Here is a 20861-nt window from a genome sequence, read left to right on the forward strand (position 1 = left end):
GGTATAATACAGCGATATACCTTTTGGTGGGCCCACAAAAAGGTATATCGCTGTATTATACCGCGCTATATATATATATATATTTGAATTATTGTTATGTCAGTTAACCGCAGGAGACTAATTGGTGGGCCCACAAACAGATATAACGCGGTATAATACCGCGTATATATATAGAAATGTAACTTTTTTTTTAGTAGTAGAAACGTATTTTGAGTCCAAAAACCCAACATTTAGTCGTCGACGAAATCCTAAACGATTTGCAAAATTAGAAACGTAATCCTAAACGACGTCGTTAACAGTTCTTTTAAGTAAATGCAAAAGTAGTCTCTTACAAAAAGATTCAGTACACAGACAACAGAAAAAGCATGTAAAAAGTCTTTCTCAAACAGCTCAAATTTGTAGGAATTTGAGCTTAAATGGAATCTAAAGCTCAAGTTTCTTCCATTTCAATGGAAGAATCGAGCTTTGAAATCCCTATTGAACTCATCACTGAAATACTCTCAAGGCTACCAGTGAAATCTCTCCTACGATTCAGGTGTGTATCAAAATCTTGGCTTTCTTTAATCTCTAGCCCTGAATTTGCTTACACCCATCTCGGTATAGCTGCTAATAGTAAGGAATATACTCAACATAGTGTTATCTTGAAATCATGTCCACCTGATTTCAAGCTTAAGAACTGTTCCCTTAGTTCTTTACTTTATGATTCTGTTACTGAGGCATTTGACTTAGGTTATCCTATGAAAAAACCCCGTGGATATGTTCGTATTATGGGTTCTGTTAATGGGTTAGTTTGTCTTGTTATTGAGGAAAAGTATTTCCTTCTCTGGAATCCATCAATTAGGAAGTTCAAGAAATTGCCTGATCCAAGAGGTGGTGACTATATTATGTATGGTTTTGGATATGATGAGTTTCATGATGATTATAAGGTAGTTATTTCCGATCGTTTGAGTTATGACAGTTTGGATCATGTTGGGGTTAGAATATATAGTCTAAAAAGTGATTCTTGGAGAAATATTCGTGAACGTTGGAGTGGGAAGCTACCCAGTTTGTGGGGTGTTCTTTTGAATGGAAAGCTTCATTGGACTTCTCTTACTCGTTCCGACATCGTTTATATTGATTTGGCTGATGAGAAATGGGGGAAAATGAAGCAACCCTGCTTTGGAAAAGGAGATTTTGATATTTGGTTATGTATGGGAGTGTTGGGAAGTGATCTTTCTTTGTTTTGTAATATTCCAAAAACTCGCGCTGATATGTGGGTTATGAAGGAATACGGGGTGAAAGAATCTTGGACAAAGATGTTTACCGTCAATTGGTCTGATGATCCAGTGGAGTATGCATTTTGTCCTCCCTTTTGTATGTCAAATAAAGGTGAAATTTTGTTTGGGTTTGGCTCAACTTTCATGATATACAATCCAAAGGATAGCTCGATCAGATATCCAGAGGTTACCAATCGTGGTGTCATTTATGAGGCAGATATCTACATTGAAAGCCTAGTTTGGCCCATTTTTACAAAAAAAAAAAAAAAAAAAAAAAAAAAAAAAAAAAAAACAAAAGAAATACAAACAAAGACGAAGACTAAGAAAGACTACAGATAGAAGACGTATACGTAGTAAATAAATAACTAAGTAAAGTAGTTACTCTAACTACTACTTTACCCTACTAACTTAATGTACTAGTTTAAAACTTACTANTCATTTATGAGGCAGATATCTACATTGAAAGCCTAGTTTGGCCCATTTTTACAAAAAAAAAAAAAAAAAAAAAAAAAAAAAAAAAAAAAAAAAAAAAAAAAAAAAAAAACAAGAATCAACAAAAGCGAAGGCTGAAAAAGCTCAGATGAAGACGATCGTGTAATTAATAACTAGTAAGAGTTCTCTATACATTTCCCTCAATATGCTGTTAAATTCTGCTTCTTTTGTCAAATTTAGTATAAGAAATTGCATATTACAAATATTTTTGAACCATATTTGCTGGGAGAACTTGTTGGTCCTTTTTCCGGTTTGCTAAACAACAATTCCTGCAAGAACAGTTATTTGGTTTAACTGCTTCGCACTCTTCATCTTCTAACTAAATGGCACTCAATATTGTTTCTCTTCTTGATCAGTATTTTAAGGGGGGTGTTATGCCTCTAGACAGAGTAAGAACAAAGAGCAACAGGAACATGGAAATAATGACACGTGAATGCGCCAATAACGCCTAGGTGTTGCCCTTGCCGGGATTATTGTTTGATCTAGGGGGCTTCTTCAAAAATCTCCTTTAGGTGAAAACTTAACAAGGGAAAAGGAGGAAATAGAGTAATTCTTCAATAATCTTCTTTAGGTGAAAACTTAGTAGGGGAAAAGGAGGAAGCACAGGGATTGGAAGAACGGTTAAGGTCTGGCATAGTCTTTAGTTTTGGTACTTTCCTTGCTGCTAATAGCAAATTTGTTTTCCGTTCTACTAATAGCTAACTGTATATTTTCTTTAGGACTATCTTCTCATTGTTTTACTTATCTGGTCAATCAAAGGTTGAATTGTGTTTCACTTTCTCAGCGAGATTGAGATAAGCAATGGTACATTGAAGGATAAAGCATTTTGGAAGCGAATTTAGCTTCTGTGATCGTGAGAGTACAGTGGGGGCACCAAAGGACTGAGGAATGTAGGAAAAAAGATACGGAGATGAGCTTTGTTTATAGGGACATGTCTACTCTAAAGTAAATAAAAAACAATGTCAAGATTCGATAGAGATGCATTGACTTATATTGTGGTTCAGTTTGTTGATATGTGTCCTTTGTGAGCCGTTAAATTGAGGAAGCAAGGGAGAAATTCTAGTCATCATCTCAGCATATGCAACTTGTTTTACTGTCCTACTTTTCGCGTTCAATCTTGCTGATTATGGATTTGTCCTTTCATCTCCAAGATTCATTCTTTTCCTTTCAGCAACAGGATCAATAATTTGTTCAATCATCTGGCCAACACTCTGATCATCTCCAACTTGGCAATAATATTATCAGGAATAGAGAAAATCGGAGGGTATATGGCGATTCTCAAGGCTTGTTTTTTAATCAGGGGAAGAACAGCAACATCATTATCATTGGCCTTGATTGTCAACTTGGCCCTAGCTGGAGTTGAAGCTCTATTTCAATACAGAATTGTCAGAGCTTATCATCACAAAAGAACAAGGCTTTCTTCTATTGCTTTGGAAGGAATGTTCATTGCTTATTTGTATTCCATTCTTCTGGTTCTTGATACCATTTCCAGTTGTGTTTTCTTAAAAATCTATAAGACAGATTGCCAGAGGGATGAAGAGGGAAGTTTCCCGTATCAAATTGCGATTGAAGACAGAGATAGCCATGCAGTTCTGAGGATTAAGACTTTAGAGGAGCTTTAATTTTTTTGAATATTTCAACAGATTCTGTATTATGTTACAATTGTCATATACTAGAAAATATTGTTTCAAACACGAAAAAGAGGAAGCAATTTTCCAGTTTATTGGTGTATAATAATTATATCTCAAGAAAACTCATTAGGAAATAGGGAAAGGCTCATTATCAATATTACAAGATGTTATTGAATAACAAGATATCAAGAACTCAAGAATACATGTAATGCATGTAACTTTTCTGCCAACAATGAATGAAGATATCATATTATAGCTAAAATTTGACTCTAAGAAAAGTGGGAACTTATCCCACAGCCTACATTTTGTTACATTGCTATTGCTAAAAATACCTATCTCTATCCTCTTCTATGCTTTCTGTACAATTTTCCGTATTGGATTCCCATCAAATACTGACCAGGAACCTGTTTCTATGTTACAATGAAAAGAATCAACATCTCTAAATACAGGGGTTAGGGCTTTGTACAAACCACCCATGTTACACTTGCAATTTACAGTTTGTATGGCATAATCTGCATGCATCATGGTGAATGCCAACTCCGCATGTAACTACATTTGCACCAACGACAACTCCATCGTGTTGGTTCAGCAAATGCATACCCAAATTTGCATTCTTAGATGCATTGTTCTGTTTAATCATGCAGCACACTCCAGAAGGGACGGCAGTCATGATCACCCATCAATAACAAAATCCAGGTGATCGATTCTTAGACCAATGGATTGCTTGCATCATCCAAGAGCTCAGACAACAGCGTGTCTGTCATCTTCAGCTTCTCTCTGCAAATCACTCCAAGAGCCCGGACGCGAATGTCTCTTTTTCAGTTTCCCTCTGCAAAGCACTTCATTGCATTTCCAGGTTCACAAGCTTTTAGTATTGGACTTTCTTTCTTGAACCCAGAGAAAGCCAAAGCCAATAGATCAATATTGGAGGCTTCTGGTTTGACTTAAGACCACTGTCCTTAGTCAACACAACAGTTAACCAACGGACGAAGGCCAATACATGACACCAAAATTTCCCTGAAGAATGAATCATCCCCATTTACTTCTCACCCTTCTTTGTTAAGTTACTTCCTTCCGCATTCTCCGTTTCGGCTTCCTTCTGAACTTTCTTCTTATCTAGTTCAGCCTGCTTCAAGTTCTCTTCATGGGCTTTGCGGAACAACCTCACAAAATTTAAGAGGGTTGCGGTGACTGCAACAGATACACACAACAGAAAAGTAGGAGTCAAACCCTCAAAAGCACTAGCACACAGATGAGAACAATGAGGCATAAATGAATCATATAAAGGAATGCAGACATACATTCAGAATTTCTCGAGTAAATTATTTACATGTGACACAAATAACAGGTGATACAAACTTGGCAGTTAATCTTAGTTGATGCTAATTGGAATTTAATTTTAGTTGATGCTACATTTACATTTCATCCGCTGTTTGTCAAAGTTCTTCTTAGTCTAATTAGAGACTTGTATGTCTATGTAGAGATAAGTTGTTTAGATATCTCTAGTTTCAAAGAATGCTAATTTGCTCTCGACAGATTATTTAGTAACGGAATCAACCAGACCAAAATAGAGTGGAATATACATATAAACAGATTCATATAGCCAACCCAACTAATTTGGAATTGAAGCATAGTTGATTCGTGATAGCTCACTAACTAGAGAGGATAGCTCAAGCTCTATCCGCAGCTCTGTTCCAAATGGTTTCTCCAGAGCCCTATACTACGAACTTCACATATGCTAGATCTACTAAGTCTGATAACTCAGCAATCTGGTTGGCAAATCTATGTCCCATACAATCTTAATTGAATCTGACTATATCTTTCTCTGAAACAGGCCGAGTATATTACGGAGAGGTTTAGACTCCCAGTAGAGTGCCTATAATATACTTCCTCCGTCCCAATTTATGTGATGGTATTTGATTGGCCATGGATTTAAAAAGAAAGGAAGATTTTTGAAAATTGTGGTCTAAAATGAGCCATAGATATTTGTGTGGCTATAAATCATCCCATAAATGGTAAAGTAGACATTTTAGAGTTAAATTGTTACTAAATATAGAAACGTGTCATTCTTTTTTCAGACTCCACTTGTGGGATTACACTGGGTTTTTTGTTGTTGTTGTCATTCTTTTTTAGACCGACCAAAAAGGAAAGAGTGACACATAAATTAGAACGCAAGGAGGACCTATCACTATGTTCTTGTATTTCCCAGTAAGTGTGCTAAGTTATTAGACAATGTCCAGAGGATTAGCCGTAGCCCGAGCTGTAGTACACCTATTACAATACTTTCTTACTTGATTGCATAACACTGGAGGACATCAAAGTAAAATTCACAACTATAGGGAACCACCTTCATCAACTCAATTTTGTTACTGGAAGACCAATGAGGGGATAAAATATTTTATACATGTGCTACCTTGTTCAAATGGACATTTGGCAGGATCCTCATTAAAATATAGTGTAAGTGCATCTGCATTTCTGCCCTGTGCATCAAGTAAAACATATCATTGACGCTATAGAAATTGATTGCGTTGCATAATATAAGAAAGAGAACTAAATACAAAGGAAATTACCGCCACGGAATACAACTCCCTGAGAGAGCCAACCTCTGCTTCAGACGCACCAATGAATTCCTTTAAGGTCTGGTTTGCAGGACGTAGAAAAACAAACTTTTAAGGACCAAAATATGGTGCACATTTTACTAATTTCCAGGTAAGAAGTGAATGTAACTTGATAGCATCATGGGAATGAATCCTATCATCTCTTATGTTAAATGAATAGCCAATTAAGGAAAGAAAGTAGAAATGACAAAAGCTAAAGATATCCAATTTCATCAGGAAGCCAACTAGTGCTAGTCCATCAAAATGCAGCTGCAAGCTAAAAGACTATTCTATCCAGCAATCAATTAGGAGGAAGAAATGACAATCACAATTCTTTGTGTTATCTTCCGCCAAAGCAAACAGCAGTGCTGCACTTCTCCAGAAAACTTTTACCCTCTTTCTTGGGAAGATTAGGGATACATCAATGAAGAGCGAAGACAGATAAAGCAAATTTCTCAATGCCACAGGGCTCGATAAAGGACAATTTGCAAACAGAATGGACTTTTTCATCCAATTTTCAGTTCTACAGGAAGAGGGAGGAAACTACAAAGTCCTAAAATGGCAGTATTTCAGCCCTCCTAACGTGTAGGACACGATAAGAATGTGAACACATGCAAGTTAGACATCGTTTATGAAAGAGTTACAAGCACCGCCCTACCTTGCAAAAAATTTCAGACACGGGGCCATCATTCCCAGATGACTCCAGTTCCTTCTTAACCTTTTCCAGCCCCTTGATGATTGCTTGCATTTCTTCAGCCAAAGACTTCAATTGAATCTGCAAGGAGAAACTAATTTCTAACCAATCCGAAATAAAATAAAGAACTATCACCAGAGAGAGATAGGTAAACAGATAACCTTTGATGCAGCTTCCACGCTTACAAGATCTTCATGGAAGTCTAAAAGTGCTGGTGACTTGGAAGCAAGAACCTGAGAAAAGTGAGATAATGTTAACACTGCAACAACCTCGCATAGTATAATCAGTTAATAATGCCTTATTCAGAGAGGAGGGATAAAGAAGGATAAAGATATTCAGGTAAAGAACAAAAAGAGGAAAGAGATTCCCTGAGACAGAAATGTTCAATCAAGAGAATATAGAAGCATTACATGGAAGAGAATAAAACTACGATAAGTACGAATGGAAGTCAAACACTCCTCTACCAGCTAAAAAAAAGCAATGAATATCAGTCGTATGAGGTAGAAAACTAGTGACATCTTACATGAGCATGGCTTCATTAGAACATTAAAAATATTATCTAGAATATTCTTAATGATTATGTTCTTCAAGAGATTAATTAAGAATATTGTGAAGAATATTCTTAAGATTATGCATAATTAAGAATCCCAAAAATATATTTCATTTAGCTCAAGATTCCTTTATCAGAAACCCGCTTGTATGTTGTTTTCTCTTTTTATATATAGGATAGGGAGATCTAAGTAATTTTGGGACTCTTGTAACTATTAGAACTCTAGTTCTAGTAAAAGATAAATTATCATGTAAACGCTTGTCGCTGGGCAAATAAAAACCAAGGATAATGATAATGCAATCTCTTTTTAGTTACATCAATTTGAGCTCCAGATCAAGCCCAACAGGAATTTTTCTTTTGAGATTGACATGAAATAAAGATTAGAAGGTTTAATTTGAAGGAGATAACAATCCAACAAGTTCAGAGTTACATGAACGGGAGTTTCATTTGACTTAAGGTTCAGAAGGAACCTTGAAGGTTGGGATGTTGCGGAGTTTCAAAGTATGGTTGAATTGCTCTATAAACAAAGTTTTTAGCATAGAGCAGAATTCTTGGAGGTGGGAGACGGGGAGTCGTGTTTTTAGTAAAGTTGGCATTATAATAAACTCTTGGTCGGAGAAGAATCAGCATTTCCACATTCATCGATTTGGATTTCCATGGCACTAAGAAAGATGTGCTGCTTCACCTAGTTTGCAGAAAGAGGTGCGATTTTGACAGCTAAAAACTTGAGGAAAATGAGGATTACATATGTCAAATTGTGTTTTATGTGTAAGAATTAGGGCGAAGATATGGATCACCTCCTTTTACATTATCAGGTTGTGTCTTGTTTGTGGTGGCAAATCCTTATGCGGTTCGGGCAGCAATGTATGATGTCACGCACCATGAAGGAGGCACTGTTCAGTTAGGCACTTAGAAGACAGATGACGAAAGGAGAAAACGAAGGGCGTGAGATGTTGCTCCACTAACACTCATGTGGGTGGTATGGAAAAAGAAAAATAGGAGACATTGAAGTGATAGAAAATGATTTTGTACATCTAAAAGATAGCCTCTTCTCCCTACTTTCCTTTTGGTGCACCCATGAGATTACAGTTTATATAGAAGATTGAGTATCTTTTGTAAAGAATCATACTTCGTAGATTCTCTACTTTTTTGTATACTATTTGTATACAGGAGTTTTCTCTCCCACTCATCAATAAAACTATTTTACCTTATCGAAAAAATAAATATTTAGACAGAGGGGAATAGTGTGAACAAAAGCAGCTTTTCAGGAACAGCAAAGATGAATTTACGGTACCTTACAAAGATAATGCATGAGTGTCATCTTGTTGTTAGTAGCACGTGTATCAGTGAGCTTCAAAAGACTGTCCAACTTAAATCCAATGGCAGAACCTGGAGTAAAGAATGACATGGAATTTAGTATTGAAATTTTAATATCCCAAATTTCAAACTTCTTGACGACACAACTTACAACGTCCTCAGCATGAAATCAGGTCTTACATTCCACCGAACTAATTCAGCCACATAACATAAAGCATAATTTCTTAGAACAAGAAGCAGTAGTAAGTAACAACTAACAATTGTGCTCATATTATTTTCATAAACACTGACTATATTTCTACAATTTTTCAAAACTTTGCAAAGCCTAGCAATTTAATGAATTATGTGACTTAATTTTATCAGTTTGCACTCCGAACATGTGAAACTAAAGGGACTTCACTGGAGCAGAATGAATATAGAGGATTCATATAGCCACCCCAACTAACTTGGGATTACCAAACGACATACTTAGGGTCAAAGCTCATGCTACTTATTTAGGTAAAAAATGCTATAAATAATTGAAACCAAACTCCCCTTAATTAATCAAACAATTGTTCCCCATTTTAGCAACAAGCAATTATTGCTTTGAATTTTCCCCATAACCAAAGAGCCTTAAGTTCCAAAGTTGTAGCATTTAAGAAATTCATTATTGCATTTAGAAAATCAAAATTTCCCCATTACTTTATATTTAAGACAGTTGCAGGTTGTGAAAACCTACATGATGGGAATCAATGGGTCGAACAAATAAAATGCTTGTAATGCTTACTGAGACATCTTAAAGACAAGAATTCTTACCTCTGGCAGTTCCCTGATTTAACGTATTCCCTAGAAACAAAATTTTCTTCATTATTTCCTTCAATTTGGAAGAATTTCGGACCTGCTACATGCACATTGTATTTTGTTAAAAATAAGATTAAAAAGAAAGAACAAAGAAGAGAAGAGATACGGAAAACCTAGCAAATTACCTCTTCGCATGCAGAGTTCACAGTGGTTAAGCTTTTCTTGAAGTCTGTCACCTGAAATGAAGCTAAATTCAGATGACACAGAAATTAATTTAGTAAAGAAGATATCTAGATGTACACAAACCTGAGATTTGAACTGAATCTTGAAGAGAAACACTCTTAATTTCGACTCTACTCGTGGCACCTTCATCAACTCCAAAAAGAACTGACAGTCAAAGGTAAAATCAGGAACACCGGTGAAGCATGGGATCTAAGCTACAAGGTACTGTAAAACGATAGCAAGTATCAGCTATTCCTCAAATCTTGAAAGTGCAAGACATCCAAAGGCAGGGAAAGGAAACAATTCTTACAAGAATTTCCCACCAAACTTGATAATGGGATACGGGAGTACATCATAAGTTCGACTTTAACCACTCTAATCATTCAATCATAAGAAGGTTTAAAAACATTGTTAAAGTAGTCATCGTCATGACTATCTGCCACCTCCCATGATCTCTCAACTCAGTTATTTCTAAAACATTGAAATTCAAATAGTTAAATCCTTTTTTCACCAGGGGACGGCCAGTAGTGATGTTCATCATTTGCTTAGAACTCAAGAGATGTTCATCATTTGGTTAGAACTAAATTTACTTCCTGAACAATTAAAATTTGGTCAATGAGATTACGTCTTTGAAACAGAAGGCAGTTGAGGTTACTGATGCTATTAGATTGTAAAAGAAGATTTCAGATTGTGCAGTCTTGTCCTGTTACTTAAGGGTAGCTACCATGTCCAACCTAGTAAAGCATCATGACGTTACATTCCACAATCTAAGATCCAATCATCAGATATAAGTTTACAAAAGGTTGCTTACACATTCAGTTCCGAAATATAGCTGGATTGTTCCTTGAAAACCAATCCCAACTTCATAAAGCACTTACGACAACATATCACGGTAAAGAGAGATGAAACTTGCAAATGATAGGCATGTATAAATTATATTATAGTAACATAAAACAAAGACCATCATCATGCACTAATCAGATAGTAACTATACAATTGATGTGCTGACCTGTTCACACTTTCCGAGAAGCTCTTTGTCACCAGTGTAACCCTGAGCATTTGTTTCAGTAAACAATCATTTAATACATTTAAAATTTAAAAAAAAATTGCACAGATATCAACTGAGATAGAGGAGACTGAAAGGAGTAGAGGACCAGAGAAGAACGGGAAATCAAAGTCAACATGAAGAAAAGCTTCAGACTGGTAAACTTCACCTTAAGAAGATCCATCTCATCTTTTGTAGGACAAAACTTTATAAGATTCTCCACCTGATCTGCATCTAAAATAGACTCATCCATTGCCAGTGCAGCTGCCTATGGGCCATAACAGAACAATTGTCATTGCGTAACAAAATAGAACATCGTGAGGACAAAGCAAGAATATTAATCAATCAGCTTGTCCTCAATCTCAGACCAGTTGATTATGCTATATGAATCCTCGGTATACAGTCTGCTTTATTCAGGCTCGTTACAGAATAATGCCTTTTATTCGTTAAAAAGTTTCTCTTTAAATGCAAATTAATCATTGGTTCTCTTAATCTGGCATTTATCTCTACATTGAGATCACCTACGGATAAGCAAGAATATTCAGGAGAAAGGGAATCACCTAGGTCTACCAAGTCTAGTCCAGCATGTACAACCACGAAGGAAAGGAAGTTTCTTTTTTTTTTCTCCTTTTCTCCGTTAACCCTGACTTCAGGTTTTACACATTTTTGGTACACCTTGACAAAGAAGGATGGACTGTAGCCTAATTTGCCATATTGTATATCAAAAGACCAAATAGCAAAAAGAAAAAGTAGAAAGATGAAGGAGATCTAATAGAAGAAAGGAAAGTCCTATGAGGTCTCAACATGTTGCATGGGACCACAATGAGAAGACTAATTAACAACAACGTAATTGCTCCATTAACATATCAACCACATTTTTTTGTGTCTGAGGATTGCAACAGCCTGACAAATTCTTCTTTTCTCTTTCTATTGAACAAAGGTAACTTGGGATAATACCCATCTATCTCAATTGTTCGCCCTACTTCGTAGGTATTGTTGTATTCTTTTCAAGCTTAAACATAGTTTGAGTGTAATGTGCATAGGAAAGAAAAGGTAGGAGGAAAACCAAATGAAGTATCTTTTGTACCATGACTTGATAGGGATAGTTGGTTCGCATTTATCAGTTTTTCTTCCCTGTATAAGCCCAAAGTAGTCTGAGTATTGTGAACCATGCTTACAAGAGCAAGTAGCTTTCCTTTGTCCCTACTTTTCTTTTTTCGCTAGATTAAGCACATATATTTAGGCCCTAGAATTTTTACAATGTGATCTAGAAGAAATGTTTAAACTAGTAGGATAACGGAAGAAAGCAAATAATCATCAAAGTCAGGTCACTGATTAGAGATCGGTATTTTCTTATACTATTAGCCATGAGCAGTGTTATGCGTGACTTCTAGGTGAGCTTAAAGAAGGGAAATTCAGAACATCTGACGTTATAGACTCACTATCCTAAACACAGATATTGGATCCCACTATCCTATTCAGTTATCTTTCGTGACTTAACCCACATATACTCGAAAGCAGCTCCTCTCTCTCTCCCTCTGTGCAATCAGATCAGGATGTTATTTAGTCTGTAAAAGTAAAGGAGGCAAGCCTTCAAAAAAGAAAACCAAAGAAAATAGAAAATAATGAAGAAAAGCACTAAACTAACCATCATGTCTGGAAGTGGCATTTTCACCTTTGTGAGCATAATCTCAGTATTATTCGCCCTTCTTAGGTCAACCTACCAAAGAAATACAGGAGAAAATTAGGAAAAGAAGAACTCAAGCGAGCAGTTAGAAAACAAAGAAAAATAGTTCCTCAAATTAACCAATGTCAAATTCTCATAGAAAGCAACAGTAGTTAATCATCCAAGAGGGATCTGGGGAAAGAAAAGAAAGAACTAAACATGAAAGAACCACGAGAGACTACAAGAATAAAGTATCAAATCAATAGCATTATTTATTTCTTAGATTCTTTGCAGACAGTTCCTAGAAGAAAGGTATTGAGTCATATTGATTACCAGATGAACCTTGTCCGGTTTAGATTCAGCAGACTTCTTCCGTCCTCCAGATTTACCTGAACTACTTGACTTGGGGGTGGCAGAGAAAAGAACCTCAATTTCTGACACATCAAACTCTGGTGCACTTGATTTGGAGTAAAATTATCAGTACTTCATTTTAGTTGAATATAAGCACTGTCAAACTAAAAAATCATGGAACATACGTTTGAGGCTCTCCATGTCTCTGTAGTTCCTCCCATAGGCTTCCCTGTAGTGCCCTGGTTACCTTGCTCCAGTGCAATGGCTTTAAATTAGATCTTGTCCGTGAAAGTATTGGAGCTCTCCCAGCAGGAATTCCTCTGCCGGCTGCCCCAGGTCCTTTAGCACCAAATAGTGGCGGTGGGGGAGGTCCACCACCTGGAGGTCTTGGAGCTCCAGGTGGGGGAGGTGGACCAGGTGCACTACCTCCGGGTGGCGGTGGGGGAGGTGGTCCAGGTCCTCTACCTCCAGGAGGTGGTGGGGGAGGTGGTCCAGGTGCTCTACCGCCCGGAGGTGGCGGAGGAGGTGGTGCTCCATGTATTGGAGGAGGTGGTGGACCGCCACCAGGAGGAGGAGGAGGTGGTGGAGGGCCGCCCCGGGAGGGAGGAGGAGGAGGTGGAGGGCCGCCGCCAGGGGGAGGTGGAGGAGCTGGAGGGCCACCACTGGGGGGAGGTGGATGATCGGGCTGACTGCAACTTGGAGGAGGTGGAGGAGCTGGAGGGCCACCACCGGGGAGAGGTGGAGGAGCTGGAGGCCCAACTATTGAAGGAGGTAGAGACGAAGCTCCAGGTACTGGAGGAGGAGGAGGAGGAGCTGGAGGGCCACCACCGGGGAGAGGTGGAGGAGCTGGAGGCCCAACTATTGAAGGAGGCAGAGGCAAAGCTCCAGGTACTGCTGGAGGAGGAGGAGGAGGAGGAGGTGGAGCTGCTGACAATGGAGGAGATGGTAAAGGCGATACATGCAAGGGAGGTGGTAGAGGTGGGGGTCGGGGTGGTTCTCCAGAGAAAGAAGCTGGGGAGGAAGGAGGATGGGGACAAAAAATTGAAGGTGGAGGCGGTGCAGGTGGAATACCATATGAGAGGGGTGGGGGAGGTGGGGGAGGTGGAAGAGGAGTCGGGGATGGAGCATTTCTTGGAGGGGGTGGGGGTGGAGTAGGTGGAGGCAGAATTGGCGCGGGAGCCTTTCTTGAAAGAGGTGGTGGTAAAGGAGGTGGAGGAGGAGTTGAAGTCGGAGCATTTCTTGAAGGTGGTGAAGGTGGGGGAGGTGGAGGTGGAGGAGGTATATTTTGTGAGGGAGTTGAGGTTGGTGAAAGTGGAGCACTCTGCAAAGGTTGTGGAGATGGTGAAGGAGGTGGCAGTGGCGGTGGGGAAGGTGAAGCTGAAACACCGAGTGAAGGAGGTGGATGGGGTGGAGGAGGAGGAGGAGGCGGTGCTGGTGGTGGTGGAGCACTTGTTGTCAGCAAAGAAGTAACTCTAGGCGCAATTGGAAATGGTGGAGGTGGTGGAGGTGGTGGAGGAGGTGGGGGGGCACCGTGCTTTGCAGGTATAGGGGGAGGGGGAGGGGGAGGGGGAGGAGGTGGCTGCGGAGTGGACAGCCCAAAGCTAGCCAAATTTGGTGTAATAGGCGCATATAGAGGTGGAAGTGGAGGTGGAGGTGGAGGTGGAGGTGGAGAAAGAGGTCGCAATGGACTTGATGCTGCCAAGGAGTTAGTTGCACAAGCCACATCTGGCAAAGGAGTTGGTGACAATTCCCTACCACCTCTCAGTACAGTAGATGATGTGGGTGGTAAAGTTGGGGGAGGAGGGGGAGGGGGAGGAGGAGGAGAGCTACCCATATGAGTCATTCTCAAGCCATTTGAGGATGGAGGTGGAGGTGGAGGTGAAGGCGGGGTTGGTGGTGATAAGGATATGACATTATGACTACGAGAGCTACCCATGTGAGTCAATCTCAAGCCAGTTGATGATAGAGGTGGAGGTGGAGGTGGAGGTGACGATACAGATTTGACATTATGACTGAGTGATATGAATGGAACAGGCAGAGGCGGCGGGGGAGGTGGGGAAGGGAAGGATATGTGAGACAAAGAATCCGTTGTAATATGGGTTTCCGACGAAGACACGGGTAGCGTTGCAGAATCTGGTAGGTTATTACTTGCTTCCTGAATAGGAGGCAATTCAAGTGATGAAGTGCTTGGATATCGAAATGAAGGCAGTGAAGAAGGTAGGGGACTTTGAGGGGATTCCTGAAGGTCATATGCCTGCCTTTCAACTGATTCTGATGAAGTGGTCATTGCAACAGGTGCCTCCTTGACTGTTGACATGTCTAATGATGCTGGACATGAAGAGCGCTTCTTTGGAACACGACCTGCTCCAGCTGGAATTTTAGCTTCTGAAAAAGCTCGAGGAGATGGCGATTTTGATTTTAACCCAGATTGAGAATCCTTGGTAACAGCAAGCACAGGTGGAGCACTCTTATACCTTGATGGTGGATATGCCACATGCATTGAATTAGTGTAAGAACCTTTATTAGAAGGGATCCACCGAGACACTGCATTTGGCTTTGCTAGTCGCAACAGAGTGCCCTGAGATTCCTTTTGTTTAGACTTATCTTTAGGTCCAATCCCATCAACAGCAAGTTTGGAGTTGGATACGAGCTGTTTCTTTAGAGATGAAGGTGCCTTTTCATTCTTTCCTTTACTGATATCAGTAGTCAATTTCTGTTGTGAACCCTGCCTCTCCTGTCTAAAGGTGCCTTCTATATCCCCATGTGTTCCTGCTTTAGAGTCCTTGTCGCTAGAAACATCAGAAATCACAGCCTTGGAGTTTATCAAATCGTCATTATGCGCTAAACCATTTGTTTTTGATGCTTGTTGAGTAGAATCTGTATTTCCTTCTTGTTTGCGATTAACATCAATAGATGAACTATCTTGAAAAGCACGATGCTCCAACTCCTCTTTCCATATTTCAGTGCTATCGTCATCCTGCATACTGTCCTGAACTGACTGGGCATCAGATTCCCCTCTTCCATCCGGTCCATCAATAACATTACTGAATATCTCTTCCACCTCAAAGAACTCCTCTGGTGAATCACCTTCAGTCTCATTATCATCTTCATCTGGCGCTTCTACGGTGATAATAGATGGAACAGCATCAGCATCCGAAAAAAGTACCTGGTACAGAAATAAGCATTCTTCAACTCCTATAGTTCCCTGTTAAAGGATAATGAAAAAAAGAGCCAAGTTCAGAGAAATAGATACCAAACCTCTGCTTTGAACTCCCTAGAAAATTGATCTTTTGCATCCCATGGGACATCAACTTCATCACGAGTTAACATTAAAACATTTGAGCGAATAAATGCCGTATGGAACATAACTCTGAATATCATTTCTTCCCTAACTAGGTCATCTTCCAAATGGATGCACTCAAGAACAACATCTCCTTGGACACGACAGTGGATATCTATTTTCACGAGCGCACACTCTTCCTGGAGAGGGGAAGTTAGCAGAACACACTTCAGATTTCAGCTAATTAATTGTAAAATGTTTAAAGCTTAGAAGTACCTGTCGGTAGAGGCGACCATGTTGTTTTGTCTTTGAAGTTGAAAAAAGGAGTTTAGAACTCCTATTGGACGTTGTTGAAGCAGGGTCCTGACCATAGACACGAACCACCAGTCGGCACCCCTTCCCACCATCAAATAGAGGAAGGACCCTGAGTATGATACAATCTAAAGCGAAAGGTATATCTGATGGCAGCCAATCTAAGCCAACAGTTCTTCTGGTGATATAGTGGAGATATCTAAGCTGAGACGGCTGTGGATTCAGAGGTGATAAAACATAAAGAAGTTCCCTAGGAGCTTGCCTGTATACCATGTCAAGAGTCTTCTGCTCACCAGTGTACTGTTCTCTGTACAAAAGAAGGCCAGCAAGCATGAAAGCAAGTACGGGCCACCCTCCCCTCTCACAGTGCATTAACAACACATTTTGTTGGCCCTCGAGTGAAAGCCAGCTCTCACTGGATCTCAAGAAGTGCTTGATCATCTCCAGTGGCAATACAGGACACCCCTCATACCGCCGAGGATAATCCATGACAGTCATATCATACTGCGTTAATATATCTGATATTTGGCTCCTCTGATCTCCTTCTTTGAAGTTAAAAACCATGAAAGAAGCATCTGGATAATGGTCCTGTAGCTGAGCTACAATCCCTCCCATGTATGTCTTGTACTCATATTTGTCCAATGCGTCCGTTGAGAAGCAACAATCAAACACTGCAAAGTGTGAATTAAAAGGAAAAGCAGAGAAGCATCAATACTCATAAAAACCAACCACAGTAAATTATTGGTCTAAACGACATCCACCTTTAAAATGATGAAGATAGTAAGCTTTACAGATATCAGTTAAAATTGTAACATGGTATCTTGAGCAAGTTCACCCCCAAGCCACAGAGCTCAATAACTAGGCAAACCACCAAAATAACGGAGCATCAGATTTCAGCATTCTTCTTACAAGTTGAATTTTCAGCACTATTTATTTTTCAGCTCATTCACTATTAAGCAATTTCTGATTTTTTTTAATGAACGATGGTGTCCTAGCCAGCTTGCGCACGTCTCATACTATTCCACCAGCTACCTGCTACCTCCCACCAGCACAAGTACTGGGTAACCCTCCCCACCAAGGCTTAGGCATATTTTGGCAATTCGTGATAATTCTCATATTTTGGCATTTGTTTAGGAACTGAAACAAAAGCCATTGAGAAAAGCTTTTCAACTTTTTTGGCAAAACTGAAAAACTGAGCCAAAAGTGTACTCCAGAGGCTCCAAAACTGAAATGTACACATTTTCAGAGGCTCCAAAAAATACAGAGAAACACAAAAAAACAGCATAATTTAGGAAGAGAAACATACCATAGACCCGTTCAGAGATCTCTAGAAGCCGATCCGGCGGCTTCTTATAGAAGAATCGTCTGAACAGCGCCATCTAATGGCGCCGTATCTCTATCAATTGCATCCAAAACCCCTTGGGAATGTACCCCAATTGATCCCTAAAATATTTCAATGGATCCTCAACAAATTTGCAAATATGACATTTACAATTAATAAAGAAAACCCAAATGGGTCGGTGATCAATGTAAAATTGGAGCTGGAAGAGCAGCTCAGTTGCAATTGAAATGGATAATGTGGGACAGAATTATTATGAAGAAAAAACAAGATTTAAAGTAGGGGAAAGTGACAGTAAAATAAAAATGGAGAAAAATATGAAAAATTTAGGTTTTAGAATAATAATATGATGAAAATGAGATGCAATGATGATCATTGCCATTGATGAAACTGGGAAGGTGGTAGACAAACAGGAACCGGATTCGGAAACCTGACCCGAAACCTGTTACGGTCGTTGTTCGTTAGATTTGACAAACGAATGTCTATGTACACGTGGCATATGTCCACATCCCAAAGCTGACACAAAGAGAATTTGACAGGGAGATCTGATTTCCTGTTCCAGACAAAAGACCAACATCTTTATAGTTTACTAAAGTCATAATCGAAGTTTTGTCCTATTTGGGCTCAGTTCCCTTTTAATTTTTGGTCGGGAAACTTACACAAATGTCCCAAATAAATCTCAACTTACCAACCTCTAGCCATTAGTCATAGACTTACCAAAACTAGCCAACAAAAATTAAAAAACTAAATAATAGGGTTCTTTCTCTCAAAGAATCACATGAAAATATCACCTACCATATTTTAAAGCGTGATTAGCAAGATTAGATACAAGACGGAAAGGAAATTTCATGGACGGGGTAGCAAATAAGGTGATGAAATACAAAAATCTATACAATATTCCAAAAATCTAAACAAAAAAGGAACTTTTTCAATGGGTATAGTTGAAATTCATTGAAAATATATAGATAAGTCAATATACAAAATTTGAGGAAGATTGGAGGTGATTTGGACTGGTTTTGTATCAAAATTCGTAATTAAATCGAGTTCAAAAAAGTCTTCTGCGACACATGTATCACGCATGTATCACACACACACAGGTATACATGGATATACATGTGATACACAAATGATACACAGTGTGATACACATATCATTTTTTTTCATGTTCAGCTTTTACTTCGAATTTTCAATTCAAACCACCTCAAAACTTCACCAAATCATCTCAAAACTGAGATTCAAGCTCCTTAAATTGTGCCCAATCTATTCTAATAACACCCACTCAAAACAAAGCAAAAATTTGGTATTTTTTGCTACAAATAGCTAATTGGCTAATTTGGCTAATATTAGTAATATTTTATCAATTGGACAATTTTTGTAATGAGCTACTTATAAATGGACATAGCTGGTAATTTCCCTTTTTGGTCTTCTTTAATTTAAATAATTAAAGAATACCAAAAAATATGGAGTACCTTTTCGGGTAGAAAAAGTAGAATTGATGAAAAAATAAAAATATTGATGTCTCTTGCTTTTTTAAAATTTCAAGTAGTTGTTATCGATTTTTTATCTGTTGAAATTACAGATATAACGAATAATGTGAAATATTATTGTTTTTCAAATATCAATGTGACATAGCGAGAACTTGAGATGAAAAATCACTAAATACTACATCGACAAAGCTTATGGTCCAGGTAGTTTAGTAAAAGTGTTGATTCAATTTTATTGTCCGCCTTTTCGTTTCTTATACTGGTTGTACTATATAATTTAAAATAAATAGCTTAAAAGTATGTATACCATTAGCACAATTTTATGTGACATTCTTTAATTTTTTTCTAAAATTTTTAAAACTTTACTTCATTATTGCAATTAGTTTTTTTTTTATGAATTTAATAACAATTCAGATCCATTATGAAGTTCTATATAGACAATAAAATATGATCCTTTCTACGCATGAATATAACTTTTTTTTTTTGAACGACCAATATATATATATATATATATATATATATATATATATGTACCACGTTAACTTAAACGGTTAAATTCCATGCCGAATTAAGCTTCATAGCATGAAAGTGATCACATGTGAAAACAAAACAATTCCTAACTACTAAACCTCTATAAGGGTATTATGTGCAAAGGTTGAAACTTGAATGGTACTTTTGCAATTTACAAAGTTGACACACTCTGGCACGTGATAGCACGTTTAGAATTACGTGGCATTATTTTAAATTTATTTTCTTGAACAGTATTTTATTTTAAGATTAAAATATAGGAGTCAGAACAAAGAAAACGAGAGGAGCTAGAAATTAAGAAATAGAATAAAGAATTGGTGTACGTGCTTTGTGGTCACGCTAGCTAGGCAGAAACTTCTAAATCAAGTACTACTCCTATAATATATGGTCAACGTGCGTGGTTGACATTCCATTGCAGACTTTATCTGATGTAGTGATGCCGCATTCACGTCGCAGCAGATATAAAATATTATTTAAGTCTACAATTTTAAGAAATTGAATCTAGAAAAAATTTAAAATTAAAAAGAAAAGTGTGCAAATGAAGCATGTATCTCTTTTTGGGCCAATGACTTTAGCAATTATGGAGGTACCATTACATTTCCAAGTCAAAATAGCACGGTATAGTCAGTTTTCGAACTGGTCATTCAAAAATAGTCATGCGTTTACCAAGTCAATGAAAATAGCCATTATTTTGCTGCAACAGAGACCGGTCCAGCTGTTTAACCAAAATTTGGGATTTCGGTCAAAGCTTTGTTTTAGAAGAACTCGAGTTACTGATAATCAAATATATAATGAATAAAATGAATTGACTTTGATAAGCAGAAGAAAGCAAAATAAATCTGTATATTGCAAGAGTAGTTTTTCTTTTGTGTCCTTACAAATGTTCAATCTTCTCCCTTTTATAGCTACCTCGAAGTAATAGAGTCTTTATGACAATTAATGGCATTAATGTAACGTTATAATTGTTAATCATAACCGATTCTCTACAAATTCCATAAAGCTTTCCGTAATTAATGCCTATTAATTATCAATAATACGTATCTGTACCGTTTTTACTATAAAAGTTCATTCTTTTGATATAACTGCTGAATATCAATAGGTACGAGCTTTTATCCTTCCTCTGCCCGTGCTTGTTGAAGCTCGTGCCTTTTTTCTTTGCCAATCAGTCACTCTTCTACTAGTCCCTGTGTCATGATATATCACCTCATATTTAATTCCATACACGAACTCAATTTTTCCCAATACAGATAGTCCCTCCACTTGCCATTTATTCTTCAATAGAATATTTGGGAAGTGGATTTCATTAAAGCGGGAATA

At 38.2% G+C, this 20861-nt stretch overlaps 2 protein-coding genes across 3 annotated transcripts; one reads left to right on the top strand and one right to left on the bottom strand.

Moving 5' to 3' along the window:
- The first annotated feature begins 348 nt into the window (after window positions 1-348).
- On the top strand, window positions 349-3471 carry LOC109217687. Of its 2 annotated transcripts, none has more exons than XM_019381950.1 (2): window positions 349-535; window positions 2920-3471. In XM_019381950.1, exons 1-2 carry the CDS (start codon window positions 417-419, stop codon window positions 3368-3370), a joined length of 570 nt encoding a protein of 189 aa, XP_019237495.1. In that variant the 5' UTR covers window positions 349-416; the 3' UTR covers window positions 3371-3471. The 2 variants fall into 2 exon arrangements, with proteins under 2 accessions (XP_019237495.1, XP_019237496.1); XM_019381951.1 differs by having other exon boundaries at window positions 2926-3471.
- A 141-nt stretch (window positions 3472-3612) lies between these two features.
- Window positions 3613-18080, bottom strand: LOC109217686 (formin-like protein 20). The gene is made up of 17 exons (XM_019381949.1): window positions 17500-18080; window positions 16158-16864; window positions 15860-16081; window positions 12787-15767; window positions 12584-12707; window positions 12233-12304; window positions 10754-10852; window positions 10549-10590; window positions 9624-9704; window positions 9503-9553; window positions 9333-9414; window positions 8515-8609; window positions 6832-6903; window positions 6635-6751; window positions 5950-6018; window positions 5793-5859; window positions 3613-4570 (listed from the first exon to the last, which is right to left on the bottom strand). The coding sequence occupies exons 1-17, from the start codon at window positions 17570-17572 to the stop codon at window positions 4419-4421; spliced, it is 5106 nt and encodes a 1701-aa protein (XP_019237494.1). The 5' UTR covers window positions 17573-18080; the 3' UTR covers window positions 3613-4418.
- Between the last annotated feature and the right edge of the window lie 2781 nt (window positions 18081-20861).

The sequence above is a fragment of the Nicotiana attenuata genome, unplaced genomic scaffold (assembly GCF_001879085.1).
Source record: "Nicotiana attenuata strain UT unplaced genomic scaffold, NIATTr2, whole genome shotgun sequence".
In the NCBI taxonomy this organism is placed as follows: Eukaryota; Viridiplantae; Streptophyta; class Magnoliopsida; order Solanales; family Solanaceae; genus Nicotiana; species Nicotiana attenuata.